The 19,625-nt window shown below is 39.5% G+C and overlaps 2 protein-coding genes across 2 annotated transcripts; one reads left to right on the forward strand and one right to left on the reverse strand.

The window, feature by feature from the left end:
• Positions 1–12,014: 12,014 nt before the first annotated feature.
• On the reverse strand, positions 12,015–13,715 carry LOC116247475 (pentatricopeptide repeat-containing protein At5g08305-like). The gene has a single exon (XM_031619653.1). The coding sequence runs from the start codon at positions 13,713–13,715 to the stop codon at positions 12,015–12,017; it is 1,701 nt and encodes a 566-aa protein (XP_031475513.1).
• Positions 13,716–15,913: 2,198 nt separating this feature from the next.
• Positions 15,914–19,064, forward strand: LOC116249166 (expansin-A13-like). The gene is made up of 3 exons (XM_031622344.2): positions 15,914–16,240; positions 16,341–16,656; positions 18,619–19,064. Exons 1-3 carry the CDS (start codon positions 16,096–16,098, stop codon positions 18,926–18,928), a joined length of 771 nt encoding a protein of 256 aa, XP_031478204.1. The 5' UTR covers positions 15,914–16,095; the 3' UTR covers positions 18,929–19,064.
• Positions 19,065–19,625: the final 561 nt, after the last annotated feature.

A 19,625-nucleotide genomic window follows, 5' to 3' on the forward strand; every position in this document is an offset into this window, starting at 1 on the left:
GACATTGACATTTTTACTCAGAAGATAAACTTCACCCACCTTAGCCTTAGAGCACAATAATTTAAAGCCATGATTGCATGGAGAAATTTGGGTTGTAAATGGGTTAGATCTCATACGAGGGAGGGCTTTGTTGTCAGTGTGGTAGAGCTAAAAATTTTTTGGAAGGACATCCATCTATAAATTTTCATAACTGAAGAGCCAGTTATATATATATATATAACAAAGCAAATATTTAAAGATGTTAATGTTACAAAAAAAAAAGAAGAATTTGCTTTCTAGAGATCAGCCTATATGCATCCACTAACATCAGGGCTTTCCCTTGTCTTAACCAAACTATAAATGTTAAATGGATAAAACAAACAAAAGTTTCTCGATAGATCAGCCTGAAAAGCAAAGGGGCCCTTATTTTTCCTGCAACCGCGACATGACATAGGCAGAATTTGATCAAGTAAGTCGGCCTTAAACATTGCCATGTGAATCTAAATCAAATGTGAACAGCATTCAAACACAAGATTGGAAATCTAAATCAGACCCAGACAGGTCTAAGTTATGTAGATGTTATTTAGTAGCTTTTTCCATCCTATACTTTCAATATTTCGCGTTTAGAACAAATGCTATCCTGTTGTAGATAGTTTTTCATGGCTTATCATCCACCTCAACAAATAACATCGCCTTCATGGTAGGAAATGCCGCAAAGCAAGGACTTAACCTAAATGCCCCTCTATTCTCCCTGCCTTCAAGGTCGTGAGCTGCGTCGAGACCTGGATAGGATATAAAACACATGTCAATTAAGGTGTGTGCTCCCATGTTTTACAATTCAGGAGAACAACACTCAGAAAATCAAACCGGCTACCACCCGACCAGCCATGCTATGCCTTTTGGGGCAAAACATTTTCGTTTAACTGGAGGCATTTTCTTGTGCTACAAATTAATGTCTCCATAAATATAAATTTGTAGTTTAATTATCACAACATTCTAAGCACATTTCCCGATACATATTCAATGTAAAGGATTTGTTAACCTGTTCCTTTTTGAAAAAGAAAGGTTTAGAATCCGAAGTCTTTGTTTGTGGCTCTAATACAATGTGCTTTCCCATAAACCGACAATTAATGCATGGCCAAATATGCTTACGATTCGGATAATATCAATCTCGATGCTCAAATATTGATGTTTTCACGAGAGAGAGGAGCCAGCTTGTGTTCGGCCTCTTTAGAATGTTATCTAATGGGCTTGGCATCATCTATGATATAAATTAATATTATATATGATATAATTATAATATATATATATGTATATGAGCAGAGAAGAAAAGTCCATGCAACCAAAGTGACGCCAAGAACGAAACGACGCTTGATTTATTTTCCACAATAATTTTGCTAATCTGTTTGGAAGTACAGGTTTCTTCGTCTTCCCGCATCTCTACAAGAGATAAGTTGTCCAGAAAAAACTGTTCCGATTATTTTCACGCCTTTTAAATAAAGCCATTAGCCCCACAAGTAAAAGGCACGGGCATCAATAACTCGAACAAAGGTACAGGACGAGGACGGCTCAGCCAGATCACCCCACTTTGATTGACAGATAAACTTTCTTTTCTTTTCCATTTTCAAGTACGACCATATCTGAACCAGACCCAGCGCCATAACTTGTCACCTGAGAAAAGAAGCTGTTAATGGCGATGATGAGGATACAAGAAGAGGCCAATGGGCGGAGAGCCAAAAATCTAACCAGCGAAGGCGCAAGGGCGTGTTTCGGTTCAACAAAATAGTCGAAGCAAGGGCACTTATTGATTAGTCGCAGGTCGGCAAGGTCGGACACTGTGGATCAGTCATTCTATTTAAATTTCTCGGGGTCAGGACAGCAAGGCAGCTACAGTACTCCTAGAACATGTTCTTCAAGTGTGCCAATACAAACGTTACATTGATTAGAAAACAAAACAGCGGACCCACTTGATCATTCCAATTTTGGATTACGGACACTACTTTAGGCTACCATTCTTTTGAAAAAAAAAGCTGGAGAAAAACAGAGGAAGAAGATTTTCAAAATTATTGAGCAAACATTGGATGAATAGTGAAAGCATAAATGCTAACTCGACTTTGGAAAGTAAACAAAATAAAGAAAACAAGCAGTCAAAATCTTGATTTAGATGGTGTGTAATAAAGATATATTATACGAACATGATATGCCAAGACATGCAAATTATGCCAATAAAAGGGTCCTGTCATGTTCCCAACCTTACGAGCATGCAATCGTCCTCATGCATCTGCTAGATGTCGCATATGCTTAGGTGCTATTCACAATGGCAAATAACCAACAAGAGATGATGATAAATGTAACATCCCAAACAGTTTTTCTAGTGTACTCCTCTGCAGGTGATGGCTTCTGCTCCCAGTTTTTATCAATCAAAGGTCTGGCAATGGGCAATCGGTGATGGCAAATCTCATCGAGATGTTTCCTCCTTTAGAGATGGAAGAGTTCTGCAAAAGGTAAATCAGACTCACGGAAGGACAATCACTTATTAAGGTTTAAATTAGGGTATTTCAGGGTAAAAGTTTGAGTTACGTGCAGTAAAGATAGTAAACTTGCTTTATTGCAGAGGAGGACATTATTGGGTGCAATTATGCTGTGCTTGAGCTGCCAAGTAAGAGATCATAAGTTCGAATCTTGAGGAAGGCACTTTCAGGAACAGCAGAAAGTAGGCAAGCTCCAGTCTGCCCCTCCTTACAGTCCCAGAGCCATATTGCGATGTATAGGGAAAATATATGCCTTTTCTCAAACCAGAGTTGAAAAATTGAAGATTCTATACTTCCTATCTTATGGAATCCGAAAAAAGTAATTTGGTCATGAATTCTCTAAAGGTGTGGAGCATGAGATGTTTTGTGCAGAAGCTTCCTAGAATTTGAATTGACAGGAGAGGAAGGAGACTCACACATGAACAGATCCAACCCTTGCATGTGTGCATCACTGACCAGTCAGCTACTCTTTAAGTGAATTCCACATGTGCAGAAGCCACAGTTGTGCCTCAACCTGGACTTGCTGCGAGTTTCTGCACATGGTGTTGCTTTTGACAACATTTCATAACACTCAAGTTTATTTTTCATAATTTGTATCAATTAGGATGAAATTCCTCCAAAAGAAAGGATTCAGAAATGGACAAACTCAGTGCAATTGAGATCTACCAATCTCTTATCTGGTGAGGAACCCAGATGAATTTGGCCTTCAATAGTAGCAACTTTGTACATACTGAGCTTGTTGCTTTTAGTATTACCGTGTATACTGCTGACATTGGCGGTTTACCTCTCCTTTTCTTTTCGACAAGTTCGAAGTGAAACCCAGGCTCGAAACATCTTGAGGACAGCAGTAAATCCCCTTTGGTGTGCTTTCACCATCACCAAGTTGTACATTCTACTGCTTTAGCTTCTACAAAAATGATGTCCCTATGAGTCGGACCATTACTGCTACCAGCATGGTAATCAGAGCCTGCTCTGCTACGCCAGCACTTTGGATCCGCCCTTTCCGGCTAGAGCTGCACAGACATGGGGTCTTTAACAGACGCTGGCCTTTACGAACCTGGCCTGGTACTGATCACACAGGCACAAGCTCAAGCCAGGTCTATGGAAAGTGAACCAGGCGCAGTCCGATATGCAAAGCTTGGTTGCGCAGCCCGACCCTTCAAAGTGTTAACAGAAAAACTTACTGGAGGACAAGACGTTCAACCTTCTTTTGACTTTGTCAAAGTTCCTACAAATTCAAATGTTCTGTCAAAACTGTAAAACTTGAGAAACAGTTGGTGAAGTTTATCATAAAATTATCATCGTAAATCATAATTATGCATTTAGAAATTAATAGTGTCTCGTTTTTCGAACATAGTTGGGTTTAACCAAGTTTGTTGGACCACAGCTTAGTCATGCCTTAATGCCAACCTCTTCAGGTCCTGGTGCATCATTTCTTGCAAATTCAAAATTTTGACCTGAAAGAGATACAGAAAAACAGTAGTCATCTACAGTAAAGAATGAGTGGCTAATTAGCTTTTATCTAGTTGAAAGGCATTAATGAGAACAATGCTACAATCTTGTTCATATCTATAGAACAGGAAGCACACTATGGTGCATTTCTGGATTAGAGTGGGCACAGGTGCGGGTTTGCAGTTCAAGAACCACATGTCTCAGCGCTCGCTGACATGATGATGAAAAATGGTCAGATTGGAACCCAATGTGGATCAGTAGAAAGTGTGTCTCATAATGGACATGCTATCAAGTGGAAGTCGTTTATCATGTGAGGATTTCCTTGGCACTGTTTATGTACCATTGGTCTTGGAGACTTATCAGTTATCCCTAACAATTGGATATTATTTTTCCCAAGAACTAGAGAATCAGCTACCTGCAGTTGGATCATTAACCTATTTCCTGGCAAGCACAACTATGAAATGGTAAGTAGAGCAAGCTGCTCATACCTTGGCTTGGCTCAGCTCACATAATGCTCACTTAAATTCAACAAATGAGTTACAAAAAGAAAAAAACAAAAAAGGAGCTATAATTAAACAGCTCCTGTGGCTTAAATGAGTCCAGCTACCACGAATTTTTGTGATCACCTGCACGTTGGTTAGGTTTCTGTGGTCTCACTTATATCATTATGTAGTAATATTATATATGGGAATTGACAATATTCTAACTCAATCACTTCTTGGATTTATTTCCGCGATATAAATTTAAAATTCCATTGTTTCTATTAGACCTATATATTTTAAAACAATGACACTAGATTTTCAAGTCCTTTTTTCTTCGATAAGATTCACCAATTTTGAGGCGGAGAATGATGGTCGTCAAAAGGGATAAAGGATAAAGTAGGTGAAACTGTGAAAGGAAAAGAGGATTATACATACATACATGTATATATATATATATATATATATATATATTCCCCAAGTTTTGGTAACAATGGGTTCACTTAATAATTTTTATGTCAATAAGATTCTACAGTTCTCTGGTTACTAATCATGCACTGGGTCATATTTCATGTAACTAGAATCATAATTTTTTAATGCATCTAAGTTTGATGCACTGTAATAATTAACTTTTTTATGACCTTGATATTCTTTCTTCGACTTTAGATGATGTGCTTCAAAGATTCATATTCGTTAAATAGTGTGTAAGTTACATTTCTAATTGATTGTTGGTTACCAGTACTTGATCCCTAGATCGCAAAATTTCAAGACAGGGATACGGAGGCACAACATTCAATCACATTCTGTGTGGCCGACCAACCCCCATGCACAAATAGTCATGCATGCAACAAATTTCAGGTGGAATCTCTATGTTTACATGATTCTGTGGTTGCAGATGAGGCAGATTTTGGTACTCTTAAATAGTGCTAATCTTGGTGACTTCTAAAGAATGAAAATTTACCCACAAAACAATGACTGCATAAGGACAATCTAATGCAATTTGGAAACAATGGTCTGTTAGCGCACTTTCTTATGTCAGAAGTAGACAAACTCTGTACCAGTGAGATCCACCAATCTTTTACAACCTAGTCAACCTTTGGATAATGTGTCAAGGATTCTTGCTATGGACCAACGGATGAGGTGCCCACATGAATTTGGCCTCGAACAGTGGCCATTTTGTACATGCAGAGCTTGTTGCTTTTAATGTTACTGTATACTGCTCACTTTGGTTGCTCATCTCTCTCTTTCCTTTCAACATTTTTTAACCGAAACCCAGGCTGAGCTCTTTTAGAGAAGCAGTAAGGCATCCTTCGGTGTGTTTTCAACATCACCAAATTGTACATGGTACAGCTTTGGCCTGTGCAGAAAGTGAAGACCCTGGGGGTAGAAGTAGAACCACAACTACCAGCATGATAGTGACAGTTGGGTGAAGCTTAACATAAAATCATCATCATAAATTATGTATTTAACAATTAAAAATGTTTTATTATTTGAACATAATTGCACTTAACCGATGTTTAATGCTGGCCTTAGTGCCAAACTCTTCAGGTCTTGGTGCATCACCTCCTAACTAAATGAAAATTCTGGCCTAAAATTCTGTAAACTGAAATAGTACTCAATTAGAGGAAAGAATGAGTAGCTTGTTAGCTTTTATCAATTTAAAAGACATTAATGAGGTCAAACAATGACCGAACCTATTCTTATTGTGCTTTCTTATACCATCTTAAGTTAAAATAACGGTCTCCCTAGTCATGGTTTCAGAACCCAAGTTGGACTTCAGGAACCTAGTCAGTTCCTCATGCTAATCTGAGTCCACCATGGTTTTCAGTTACAGCACATAAGTTGCTTTTCTGCACATGATTAAGCAGGTTTAGGCCAGTCTGATATCTTACTCCAAGCCATCCTGTTCACATTTTCAGAGTGGGAAGCTTAATACGGTGGCACCCAAAATCCACTAGTGCTGGTTCACGGTTCAAGCACCACGTGTCTGCCGACATGTTAATCATTACACAACGGCCAGATTGACGCCCAATGTGAATCAGTTGAAAGTGTATCTCATAATGCACATGCTATCTAGTGGAAGACATTTATCATGTGAGAATATCCTTGGTATTCTTCTGTACTACTGGACTTGGGGACTCAACCCTAACAATTGGATTTTCAACCCAAAAGTTAGAAAACCAGCTACTACAGTCGGAATTCAGTAACTCATTTCCTGTGCGAACGAAAAAAGCTTACTTAGGCTCAACAAATGAGTTAAAAGAAAGAAAATGAGCTATAATTAAGCAGGCTCCTGTCAGTTGTTAGATTTGCTTGTGGCACACCACGTTTTCGTGACAATGGTTTCACTTAATATGAATATGCAAATACATGTGACATAGTTCTATTGCTGCTAATGATGCACTAGATCATGTTTTCGATCTTCCTTTTTATGCCTTTGATCATCTTTCTTAGACTGTACTATAATATGCTTCAAAGGTTCATGTTCTTACTTACTAATTTATTGTGGGGGCGACCAACCTTGTACAACAACAGTCATACAACAATTCTCAGGTGGATTCTTTCTGTGTGTGCTTCTGTGTTGCACTTTCAAATAGTTCTAATCTTGCAGACTTACTTCTAAAAAATGAAACTTACCCACAAAATAATAACTACATGAGGACAATCTAATGCAATTTAGGGACAATGGCCAGTTAGCCCACTTTAATGTGTCTGCGCTGTCATTGGACTGACATGTTGAGTGGCGATTCCCGATGATGATGCTGTGCCTCCACATGTGATTGCCGTCCACTGTGATAGTTAGCAAAATCTGATACGGCAAGAAAAAGGATTAAAACATTTCAACGTTGCACGGCATTGGAAAGGTTTTTAGTCCACAAAGGAAGATGGCCGACTAGGGATTCATTGCATCAGTGTGGCTCTAATTCGAAATGGGATTTCTCCCAACTTCTGTGGTATAACAAAAGCACGATTAAGTTTGAATTTCCTTTATTTAGCTGTGCCTGCCTTTTTCAATGTAGTTCAGGCGGGCGGCTAAATGCAGGACATTTGAAACCATAATGTACTTCTATACCCATTAGAAAATCAAGCGTGTTTTGTAAAATTTTCATGGAAAATAGTCCCAAAAATGAGTAAAATGAAATAATCAGTATGATGTAAATTATTGGCTCCACCAGTTATATCTGCAATTGGGTTTTTTCTAAGACAACTTTTGTGCATCGGTCACCCTTCCTCTAAGCATTCTTCTCAACACAAGTTTTTTCTGAAGAAAGGTGAATTTGGCATGCTTGTGACAGGATTTTGAAATTTAAGATTTGGTTAAGGGAACCACGTATTGGACTCTTGACACACCGAATATTGGATTCTTGACCTCCTCCAACTTGAAGGTCACGCTGTCCAATCTACTTTTTCAAGTGAGAGCTGCTGTTAGCTGAAAAGCCATGTTTTAAGTGAAGTTCTGTAGACTACAGCCAATGGTAACTCATTTTTCATGAAAGATCTTCCGCAGACCGTAAACGCATGGCCCTGAAAAAGTACTTACAGCTCTAGTGTTGCTCTTGTCGTATTCTTCCTAGGAAACTTGCTTTCCATGTGATTACTCACTCTCTCTCTCTCTCTCTCTCTCCAAATGATGGGTAGTGCAACCAGTCGAGCTGTGTGGTGTGTATTAAAGACGCCTTCGGTGTGATTATGAAGGGTGTTATCCCAATAGTATTGCGGAGTATTGATGCCAGTGTCATCTTTGAAAACTACAAACACAAACAATTAAATTTTATGCAACTTTTAGAGTACATACCAAATTAGCATTTGCAATTGGCATTATGCCACCCCACATGGTGTGAACCACTTTTCATTCGCTCATTGGCGAGGTGGGGTTAGGTGGACCTAGTAAGAGCCACCTTTGGCTTTAACTTAAAGGACAAAACCATGTCCGCTGCTATCCAGGCAATCAAGAACATCAGATTTAGAGAATACTTATTAGTGAAAAGAACAGTCTTTTTCTAAATTCATCCCTGATATTATAGGCAAATGTTACATATATTCAGAACTTATTGTGATTGATGTACCCATTTTCCTACATTTGCATCTTTTTGTTGCTTTAACTATGATTGCCAGCTTACCATAGTCATGTAACTCAACAAAAAATGGATTATGTCATCTGAAAGGTACCTGAATATCTTTACATTAAACAAGGATACTACTCAAGCAGGGGTCTGCTTATTAAAGCATAAAATTAGAGCCTGCCATTTTGCACTTGAGCTTTCACGTGGAATCCTGCTCCTAAGGCATGCTTTAGAGGCCAGCCTTGAGTTTTCCAACCCAAGCGGCAGGCCACTTAATTTATCTGGCCCTCGAAGGGTTTTTTCATCTAAAAAGAAATTATTCAAGTGTAAACATAATTACATAATTCTGTATGACTGCAAAATCTAAATGTAATTTTATCTTAGGTTTCTGATGCAAAATTATCTTTTTGCCATAAAACTACAAGAAGTTGGTTTTCTGCATCACTAAATTTAAGAAGTACCAATTAGATTTAGTAGCTTGTAGAGTGACTAAAAAAATCCACGGACAAAACTTTCAATTCGACCTTAATCAAACATTAAATGAAGTGTCCCGAAAGCTCACTTGTAGATTATGACCCTTGAAGTACACAACTTTGAATCAAAATTTGTAGAAATTTCTAAAATTCGGTTCTTAAAATATGGGATTTATGCAAAAATGTAACAATTTTAGTGCTGCAGCTAATCGAGCTCATGCTCGTGAGAAGATAACTCATGGACAAAGTTATTTGCAAATGTAAAAACCTACACGCTTGATTGCAGCTTCAAATGCATGAAGGATCTGCTGCAAGTTTTTGTCCCTCACGCATTTCAAAATTCGTAAGTGCACTGAATTGATCTCACTGGAAAGAATGCTTAGATCACACAGTTCATGCATACCACAAATCAGTTGTCCATCGTAAACGTACCCATATTTTGCTCGTGGGAAGACACATTCGTGTTGGTTACAGACTCAATGGTTGGGAAAATTGAGAAAGATGATACTCTTATAATGCACATCACAAAATCGAAGACCATAGCTTTTTCTTGTTTGGGGAAAAGAAATGCAAATTTTCACAAGTTAATATAATGCAGAAACCAGGGTAAAGATATTATGATTGAATTTTGTGTGCTTCTGTCAAGCCCCTTCACAATTATATCCTGCTAACAAAGGGCCATAAAGAAACCTAAGGACTCTTGACCTTCGGTACCCACTCGGTTTTCCTTAGCAGGCCACTGCTAGAGTGAGGATTGGGTGTTGGACAGTTCACTTGGAAGCCATCGAAAGAAAACCCAGGGCATGGTGACCATCTCCAAATGTTGCTAATTGGTTGGTGGAATTGGTGTCATCGATGGCATCATCACCAGTTGGTAGTTCCCTTACCTTTCCATGTCTGCTAGACAAAGTGTTCATGAGCTCAAAAATTACTAGATGAACATGAAATCGCTTCCTTTTTATTTTGACAAAGTATACATCATGCCACAAGTAATGTGCATGACATAAAGTGTTCAAAATGTATTACATAATACAGATATCGTATATACTAGTAGTACTTTCAACTTCTCAAGTGAAAGGTTAAACAGTAATGCATCCATTGAGAGGAGAGAGCTAGCTCCCACATGACACAATCCATGGTCGTCTTTTGCAGAAAGACTCGAGGGAAAAAAATATCAACCCCATAGTTGGGATCGGGTGTGTCGAAAAATCCATCAATATAAAATCAATGATGATGGTGATTTTCAACTACCTTGAACTGGAATGCGACATCACCAAAACGCTTATCTTGAATAGACCATCACCAATCTACCATAATGGATGGTGGAAATGTGATTCTCGCATCAACTGATCCTGCCTGTTGTGACCAGAAGATAAAAGCCACACCAAATAAAATTCTGTTTGCTCAGCAGGCGTCCAAATTTAGTGCACTGCATAAACCCTTCAAATCTCAAGCTAGACTTCTTGACCTGTTTGGAAGAGCAGAACAGACATTTTGTTCCAACCTTTCTTGATGGATTTTAAGCAAAAAAGTGACCTGCTAGCTGAAGAAAGTGGAATTAGAAAGAATAAATGAGGGGTTTATTACATCTAATAAGCATATACACTGAACTCTGGATGCTAGAGTAGCCCACCAATGAAGAGCTCAATGATGCACAAGCCGCCTAGCAAATGAAGCAGGTTTGCGCTGACCCAAAAGGTTGCAAGCAACAAAGCTTGCAGTACGATCCTTTCCACAGGTGGAAACAAAAAAGGCAGGTGAGAACTTGCTCTCGCTTTCATTCCAAGAGACTAGACGGGATACGAACAACCCTTTATGTGAAAGCAACAGCTCAATGCTTTGCTCGTAACACAGGATTCTGCCGAGCAATCCATCTTAAACTTGCAGATGCCGTAGGTAGCAGAGGTTATAAATTCGGAAACTTCTTCGGGCCCATATATTTTCATGCACTTGGGGAGACCGGAGACGGTATTTGTAGACAAACATCCAACGGCATCCACATCAGTAGAACACGTCTGTTGAAATTAGTAAGTAAAAATGGGTAAAAAGCAACAAAAATTAGGAGGTGAACATTGAGAGCAGAAGAATTGATGCCTCAGCAGCAATTAGACACTCCTCTCAGTTAAACTGTTTTTGAAGTATTGCAAATAGATTGCCTTCAGAATTAACGTGGGCATTTCTCCTTCATAAGTAGATGTTCAAAGTGGAGAATGTGAAGCTATGCTAATGATGTATCGTCCTCGAGCTTGAAAACACAAGCACTAGACAACTCAGTTGAAATAAATAGTAGCTTTGTCCGGAACACTAAGATTTTAGCTTTATACACGACTGGTATTTTGTCTTTTACAGGTTACAACATAACCTGTATATTGATTTCTTACAGGCAACATCTTCTGCTAAACTAGACAAACTTTTGGAGCCCGAAGTTATTACACTGCAGTTGACATTGTACGGCAGCAGAAGGATGCATGCTTCTATAATTTACTTCAACCAAGACAAGCATACCCAATGAGCAAAACAATAAAATAATACAAAGAAAATGTGATCAACAAAATTTTTTAGTAATCCGCAGAGGACATTATGAACATTAAATTCCTAAAGAATTGTACAACAAGAAGACCTATGAACTCTCAAGAGCTCATTATGCCAAGAGAGATCATAATTTAAGGGTTCCACATCCCAATAGCACCAGTGGCCTGTTTATTGTGTACAAGCATTTTGTCCTAAAATGTGAGTGCAATTTGGAAAAAATGTCAGTCGATTCAATCCAGCTCTAAACCAAGCTGGAGATTTAAAAGGAACTGCTTGAGACTTTGCTCGTCCGTCCCACAAATCACATCAAAACTGCCAAAAAACTCTGGAGTTTAAGAAGCTGACGTCCAACTCGCATGACCCTGTGCCAAAATGCTCACTCTTTCAAGCTAAAAACCGAAAATTGTAAGCACTTTTTAAAAGGCTGTGCCTAGTCCAATTCAAAAGGGCAGCTCTCAGTCATCCATAGATAAACAGAGCAACGCAACATGGTGTCGATACTGATCATAATCCCAGCCTATAGGCTCTCAAGACTTCTTCTTCAGCCGCAGGAATCTGCACATTTAGTTTCTTGGCTATCATGTCCAAAATAGAACAGATTTTCTGCATTTCGGGGTGGGTTCTGTCCCCCAAATCAAATTGATGAATAACATTGTTCAAGTCAATTAACGTACTATCAGGCTGTCTTTTTAATCCCATTGCCTTCATCGTCTCCATTAGAGAATTATAACTGTCCCAGTTTCCTGCAGCTGCATACAGATTCATCAGAGGTGCATAACGGTTATTATTGTGCGGTTCCAACTCAATCAGTCGTCTACCCACGTACTCTCCCACTTCTGTTTCCCCATAAATCCGTGCAACTGCAAAAATTGCACCCCAAATAGAAGATGGAGCTTCCATAGGCATATTCTTGACTACTTCAAGTGCCTTCTCCTGATTACCAGAGCGAGTGTATAGATCGATCAAGCACCAATAGTGTGCAAACTTTGGCTTGACACCAAAATCGGAGCTCATGCTCTTGAAAAATACTTCACTCTCCTCAACCAAACCAGCATGTGCACAACCGGTCAAAAGACCAACAAATGTAATGTCGTCAGGCTTCACCTTTTCCTTCAGCATCTGCGAGAAGAGAACTACAGCATTCCCTCCCTTTCCCAGTTCAGCATTCCCCGCAATCATGGCATTCCAGCAAATCAAGTCCCTACGAGGCATTTTCTCGAACACAGCATAAGCACTTCTCAGCAAATCGCATTTGCAATAAAAATTCACCAAAGCAGTGTCCAGGGCAACAGAATTTTCAGAGAAATTCCTAACCAAGTATCCATGGATTGTTTTCCCCAAGGCAACTGACTGCAAACGTGCACAAGCTGACAATACGCTAATGGTAGTCGCTTCATCTGGCCTTTCTCCAAACCCATTGACCATCCTAGAGAAAAACCATAAACCCTTCTTGAACCTCTGATTCTGCATAAACCCAGAAATCAATGTGTTCCAAGAAATTACGTTCCTCGAGGGCATATCCCAGAACAACCCCTCAGCGACAGTCAGATCACCAGTTTTCGCATAACCATCAATCATAGAGTTCCATGACACCAAATCCCTCACCGGCATTTGGTCGAATATTTGGCGAGCAGAATCCAGAAGTCCACAATTCCAATACATATGAATCAAGGAATTGGTAACGGGCAAAACCAGATAAAATAGGAGCTTGTAAGCAATGCAATGGAAGATTTCACCTTCATAGACCTGATTCCGCTGTGCGGACGCATTGATCAGGAGAGGCAGCGTGTACTCGTTAGGCAACACTCCACGACGAACCATCTGATGCTTGAAGAAATCGATGGCGAGCGCGGGAAGCGATCGGCTGAGGAAGCCCTTGATGATAGTGTTGAAGGAGAAAATAGTAGGTCTGGAGAGCCGCGTGAGGTAGTGAAGCGCGTGGGAGATGGACCCATCGGACGGGGAAAGAGCGCAAAGCCTGACGAAGTGGCCGGATAAATCAGGATCGTCGGACAGACCGGCAACGATGAGGCGGGCGTGGAGGGGACCGAGATTGGCCGCCGGGGTGCAGGGCGCCTGGCGAAGAAAGGTTATGGTTTGGCAGATGAGAGATTCGTTAGCCGAAGAGGAAGACGAAGATGGGAGTGGGCTGATATGGGGACCGCTGCAGAGTTTCCGGATGAGCAGAAGGAGGGGATGATGCATTGGTTGGCGTGGGTTTCAAATTGGGGTTCAGGAGGCATTCTGAACACGCATCTAACTATGATTCTGCCTTCGAAATAGCGTAATTCAGGATTACGAATTTAGGGTTTTCTCGATAGCAAGGAAGAAAATGCAGCAGACGAAGACGACTCCATGGCAGAGAGAAGTGAGGAGAGGGAGAGTGTAAGCGCCACTGAGCGTGAGAGACAGACGCAGGAGGCCAGCGGCTTGTAGTATCGGATCGGACCGAGACCGGATTGAGAAAAGTTCGGGACTGGAACACCGAATCGGTTGTCACGTGAAGAATCGGTTTCAGTAATAATTTGTCTTTTCAAATGATGAGTAGCGGTTTCGGCCCTTGGGAGAATAGCTGTTGAATCTGACTCGGTCTGGGCTCGAGTCAGATCATTATTGACCCAAAACGTATCGGGAATCGGTTCCTTCAGGATCATGGACTCGGTCTGGTTCAGGCCTAATCTATGGACTGACCCGTCTTAACTCTCGGATACATAATCGTTTCGTTCAGCATTTTCTTGTTTTTTTTATCATAAGGATTTCATAAAATTTATAACAGTCGATAATTAATATTTATGTCATACATGTTATGCACATTAATATACACAAAATAACAAAACCAGATTGAATAACAGTGAAGAGAAAGTGATATAATTGATTGCATTTTAATCAACTTTCAAGAGCGAAGGGTGAGAGACATCGGTTGGCCTTAAAAAATATTTTTTAAAAAAACAGGTGTATGAAAATGGCATTATTCTCTTCAGGGTATTATTTTAAATCAATTTAATTTTTTTTTACAATTTCTTTCCTTTTCATTTGCCTCAGATATAAACAAACTTTTAAGATGGTTTTTTTTCCTGATCCTCTCTTTTCTTTCACTATATGTCTCACCAAAGACTTTACTTGAATATGAGAGTTGCAAAGAATATTGCTAGATGACTAAAAATAAAAAATTTATAATTAAAAATTAATTATCATATGACCATTAATGACAATTTATAATATAAAGACAATGAATAATGTTTTTAGCTATAGCGTAAGGTTTTTTTCACAACTAATTTTTAATTTTTACCTATCTGGCATCCCACAAATTTAAATCGTCCTGCCCCTTGCTATAATATATATATATATATATATATATATAATTAAATTGCTTAATTTAAATTGAAAAACAAAGATAATGGAACATTCTATAAAAACCAGTTTTGATGTAAAAGGAATAAAAAAACTAATGTATTTTTAATCCCTTCAAAATTAAAGACATTGAGAGAGAAAGAAAAGAGTCATCTTAATGTACTCTCTCTCTCTCTCTCTCTCTCTCCAGTTCCTACTTTTTTCTTTTTCTTTTTTTTTTTATTTTTTATTTTTTTGTTTTCACAACCAACATTTTTTAAGATGGTTGAAACTTGAAAATGTTACTTTGAAATTCAGTCTCATAGATTTTATTGTTTTTTTTATGCATGGACACATACATGACCTTTTAACATTGGATTAAATAACACTCCAATGTTCTTTCGGGACCCTCCCAATTAAATATTTAACAAACAATATTTATACGGTAAAATATTTTATGTAGTGATCATATTTTATTACTTATATGGGGCGATATAAAAAGTTACAATGACACAATACTTAAATCATTTAGAAAAAAAACAAAAAATATGCAAAAACAAATAAAATAAAAATTAAACTCATGTAAACTAGTTTTTTTAATAATTCATTTTCATTTTTATCCAAACAAGTTTTTTCATTAATCTCTTTTCTTTTATGTCATCCTAGTGTTCGGGACAAAGCTACTATTTATTTCATTAATTCTTGTAGATAACCTAAATAAAAAAAGGAAAAATTGCCCCTTTTCAAAAGACAAAAATGCCCTTCCTACGAGAAGGTGGAATTCTTCTCTCGTAAATCAAATCACAATCCATTGAACGTGTAATATTATTATATAATTTTGTCACTATATTACTGATTTTTAAATGTACATAATTAAACTTTAAATTCAAGTGAAGGTCCTTTAAATGAATCCAAACCGTTAGTCTGACGGTGATGACGTATGACACAGCTTTTCATAGGCTCCGGAGTCCGACCTTCGTTCTAATCGCCGTTGAAATGCAAGGGTATTTTGGTAATCTCCGAAGAAAGAATGCGAGGCTAAATAAAGCGACCCGATGTGAAGAAAGAAAAAAAGAAAGGCTGAAAAGAGAAACGGCCACGCTCCACTTCCCCTGCTCTGTTTCAGATCTGAGAGCGAAAGAGAAGAGAAAGAGAGAGGGAGTGTGTCTGTGAAACGGTGAAAGTTTTGAGCTTCGCTCTGCGAGATAAAGAGTTAAAGCTTTGGGAGGGGAGAGAGAAAGAGAGAAAAAGAGAGATGCTCTTCTTCCCCTTGCCGCCCCATTTCTTCATCTTCCTCCTCTTCTCTTCCAGTCTCGTCTCTTCTCTTCCCCGCGACTCTGATGAATGGAAGTACGCGCGTGCAACGTACTACGCTGCCAACGATCCCCTCGACACCATTGGTAGCTCTCTCTCTCTCTCTCTATAATCTCTCTTTCGTTGTTCTTCTCTCTTGTTAACTCTTCCGTTTGTTTGTTTTTGTGGAATAATGGCGACGGGCAGAGGGGGCGTGTGGATATGGGGATCTGGCGAAGAACGGCTACGGGCTGAGCACCGCGGCGCTGAGCGGCGCGTTGTTCGGGAAGGGGGAAGGGTGCGGCGGGTGCTATGAGCTGAGGTGCGTGGAGGACCTCAAATGGTGCATCCCCGGAACGTCCATCATCGTCACGGCCACCAACTTCTGCCCTCCGAACTACGCCCTCCCCGTCGACTCCGGCGGCTGGTGCAACCCTCCCAACAAGCACTTCATCATGCCCATCGCCGCCTTCGAGAGGATCGCCATCTGGAAGGCCGGCAACATTCCCGTCATCTACAGAAGGTACGAGCTATCGGCACCAATGATTCCATATCACCTCTTTCCTCTTTCACCCTATTCCTTTTACTTTACCTTCTCTTTGCAGTGAACTTTTCGACCATTTATTTCTTGAGTGGCGGCAATACCCTTACTTAACGTCGAAGGTTTTGCTAAAATCCCGCATTATCTTTTTCGAAAACATGCTTCTGCTCTGAACTTATCTTTTTTCTTTAGTTTCCAGAATGTCGACAAGTTTGGTTGTCTTTCTTGCTATAGTTCGATGGCATTTCGGCCTCTTCGTGGGTGCTGACATTTTCGACATTTGAGCATCATCCTTCTTTGTGCTGTGGCTGTTCTTTCTCCTTTTGAGCTTTGTATCGGAATCTTGATTCTGCAAGTGCCTCATCATTAATGGCGGATGGTCCCCATGATTGGAGCTCCCCTTCTTCAACATATTGGGGGCCGCAGTCCCACTCTGAGTACATATTTTTCTCACCCATATTTTATCTCACTCTAGATATGGAAGCTGTAAGGCCGGGCCCATGGGAGGTGCTAGACACAGGCTAAAGTACTTTAGGACAAAAACAGTGTGCGCTATAAGTAGGTTAAAAGATGTAAAAGGCCAATGGTAGGTGAGTAGATCTTCAAGTTCTAGGAATCCAAATTCGAAATGTATAGAGCTCATTAGATCTAGTGCTGTTAATTGCATAATGGGTTTCATCCATTTGAGGTTAAAATCTGCTTTGAAAGGTTGAACCCTGAGTTAAATGGTAAGTTTAGCTTCATTATTGCATTTCCCCCAAGCTTACCAAGACATAGTACAGAGTTCCCCCACTCTTACAAAGACAGTAGTACAGAAAAACAGCAGAATGACAGAACTACAGCCCGATCCAGATTCTTCAACTTAACATCCTTCTGATTCGCCTCTTACTACCTGTGGTACTATTTAGTTTCATATTCTTCATATGCACAGCCTCAGAAAAGGTAGCATGGTTTCTACTTCCATTCCAAGTTTTGTCTACTGCCTTTAACTTGTTAGTGATGATTAGTATTAATGGCATTGATGGTTTTTTATGTTTAATGCCAAATGTGATGCCACCATTGTTGCCAGTATCAAGAAAGTCTGGGAATCGGTTTATCATGGTCTCTTCCCATTATTGCTTAATTAATTGAATAGCAGAAGCATCTATGACTGTGACATGACTCTTTGGTAGCCAACTCATCTTTCAAAACTATAAGAGTCAAATTTGTCACTGTAACTTTGTGAATTCAGACATGACCCACTTTTAATCACATTAAAAATTATGTTCTCATTACTATCACCTCCTTTTTTTTTGTCAAAATTCGTGAAATTGCCTCCTTTTTTCTGTCGAAATTCTTGAAGGGGCGTGTGATTAGCAAGGGAAAAAATTTCGAGGTGTATGCAAAGGGTTATCTTTTTGACAAATTGTTCAGCCCTATAACGGCCCCATTCTTTTTTCACAGATTCATTCACCCGCCTGAGAGGCGTTTGGTAGCATGAAATGCTTGAATAGTTAAAATATTCAGACTTTTAATTTTGAAAAAACTGTACAACTCCTAAAAAGTGAAAAAAATCACACAAAAAAAAAACTTTCAGATTATTTGGTGGCAACCTGTTCAGCATGAAAATTTTTTAAACCAAAAAGTGCGTAAATTGGCTCGGCTATCGATCACCCCTAGTAAGTAGTAAGTTGACAAAAAGTAAAAAAAGACAAAATTCGTAAAAAAAGGACAAAATTCGTCTGACATTGTCATTGTAAAGAGAAATTCATCAAGAGGTTTTCTAATGTCATGGGTCGTTATTGTACATACATGAAGCATTGAGCGGTTATTCGTAAATTAGCAGAAACTTCTAATTGATTATTAATTATTATACACCTAAATCGGTCAAAGTATCGATTCGGTCAAAAGTCAGCATTAGCTGATGAAATTTGTGTTATTTGGCTGTTTGTGGTGGATATACAGGATGAAATGCGTGAAGGCAGGCGGAATCCGGTTCACGTTGAACGGCTTCGGCTACTTCTACTCCGTCCTCATCACCAACGTCGCCGGCGCCGGAGACGTGGTCGCCGTGAAGATCAAGGGATCCAACACAGGGTGGCTGCAAATGGGGAGGAACTGGGGCCAAAACTGGCACTGCAACGCGGACCTCAGCCATCAGGCGCTCTCCTTTGAGGTCAGCACCGGCGACGGCCGGACCATCACCTCATACAACGTTGCGCCGTCGCATTGGCAGTTCGGTCAGACATACGAAGGGAAGCAGTTCTCTTCTTGATCATTGTCTTCCTTGTTGGTCCTTGGTAGGGTTGAGTACGGTGGGAAACCATAGAGATTGTTAGGATATGTACTGATCTAGGAATCGAGTTATCAATGGTAAAGTAATGAATATAAAATGGTGTCTTTCTTGTCTATATGCTTGGCCATTACTCCAAGGTTGTCTGCTCTCTGTATCTCTCTCTGCCCCAAGTTCTGGTGTGATGTTCTTGGTTTTGCGTCACTCCAAAGCCATTGATTTATTGAAATGAACGAATGGTCAAAAAGAACTGCGGTAAATATGGCCTGCAGGATTTGATTAATGGAAGAATAAGTTTGCCTTGGAAGAAAAACCAAGGGATGAAAAATCAATGCCTTATGATCTACCAGAATCTGATTGTGATCTTATTTATGAATTAATGTAATGGGCCATCAGATGAGGAGAGCTTTCTTTGACCCTGGTGCACTTTTTATTGAGGGGAGAGGATGGGGGCTTTAACTTTCTTTTATTGAAAATGCAGCGTTATTTCCAGGTTGAATTTTTTAACCTTTTCGTTTTCCTGTTACTTTCTCACTTTTTGTTTTTTGTTTTCCTTTATATAATCGTCGATCCTACTTAACGTGGGTAGATTTTTAGGTTTACCAGTTGGAAACTTGGGTTATGTTTTATAGCCTCAGTTCCAACCAATATTTTAAAACGATAGATATGTGATGAGACC

This window comes from Nymphaea colorata, chromosome 2 (assembly GCF_008831285.2).
Source record: "Nymphaea colorata isolate Beijing-Zhang1983 chromosome 2, ASM883128v2, whole genome shotgun sequence".
NCBI classification, from domain to species: Eukaryota; Viridiplantae; Streptophyta; class Magnoliopsida; order Nymphaeales; family Nymphaeaceae; genus Nymphaea; species Nymphaea colorata.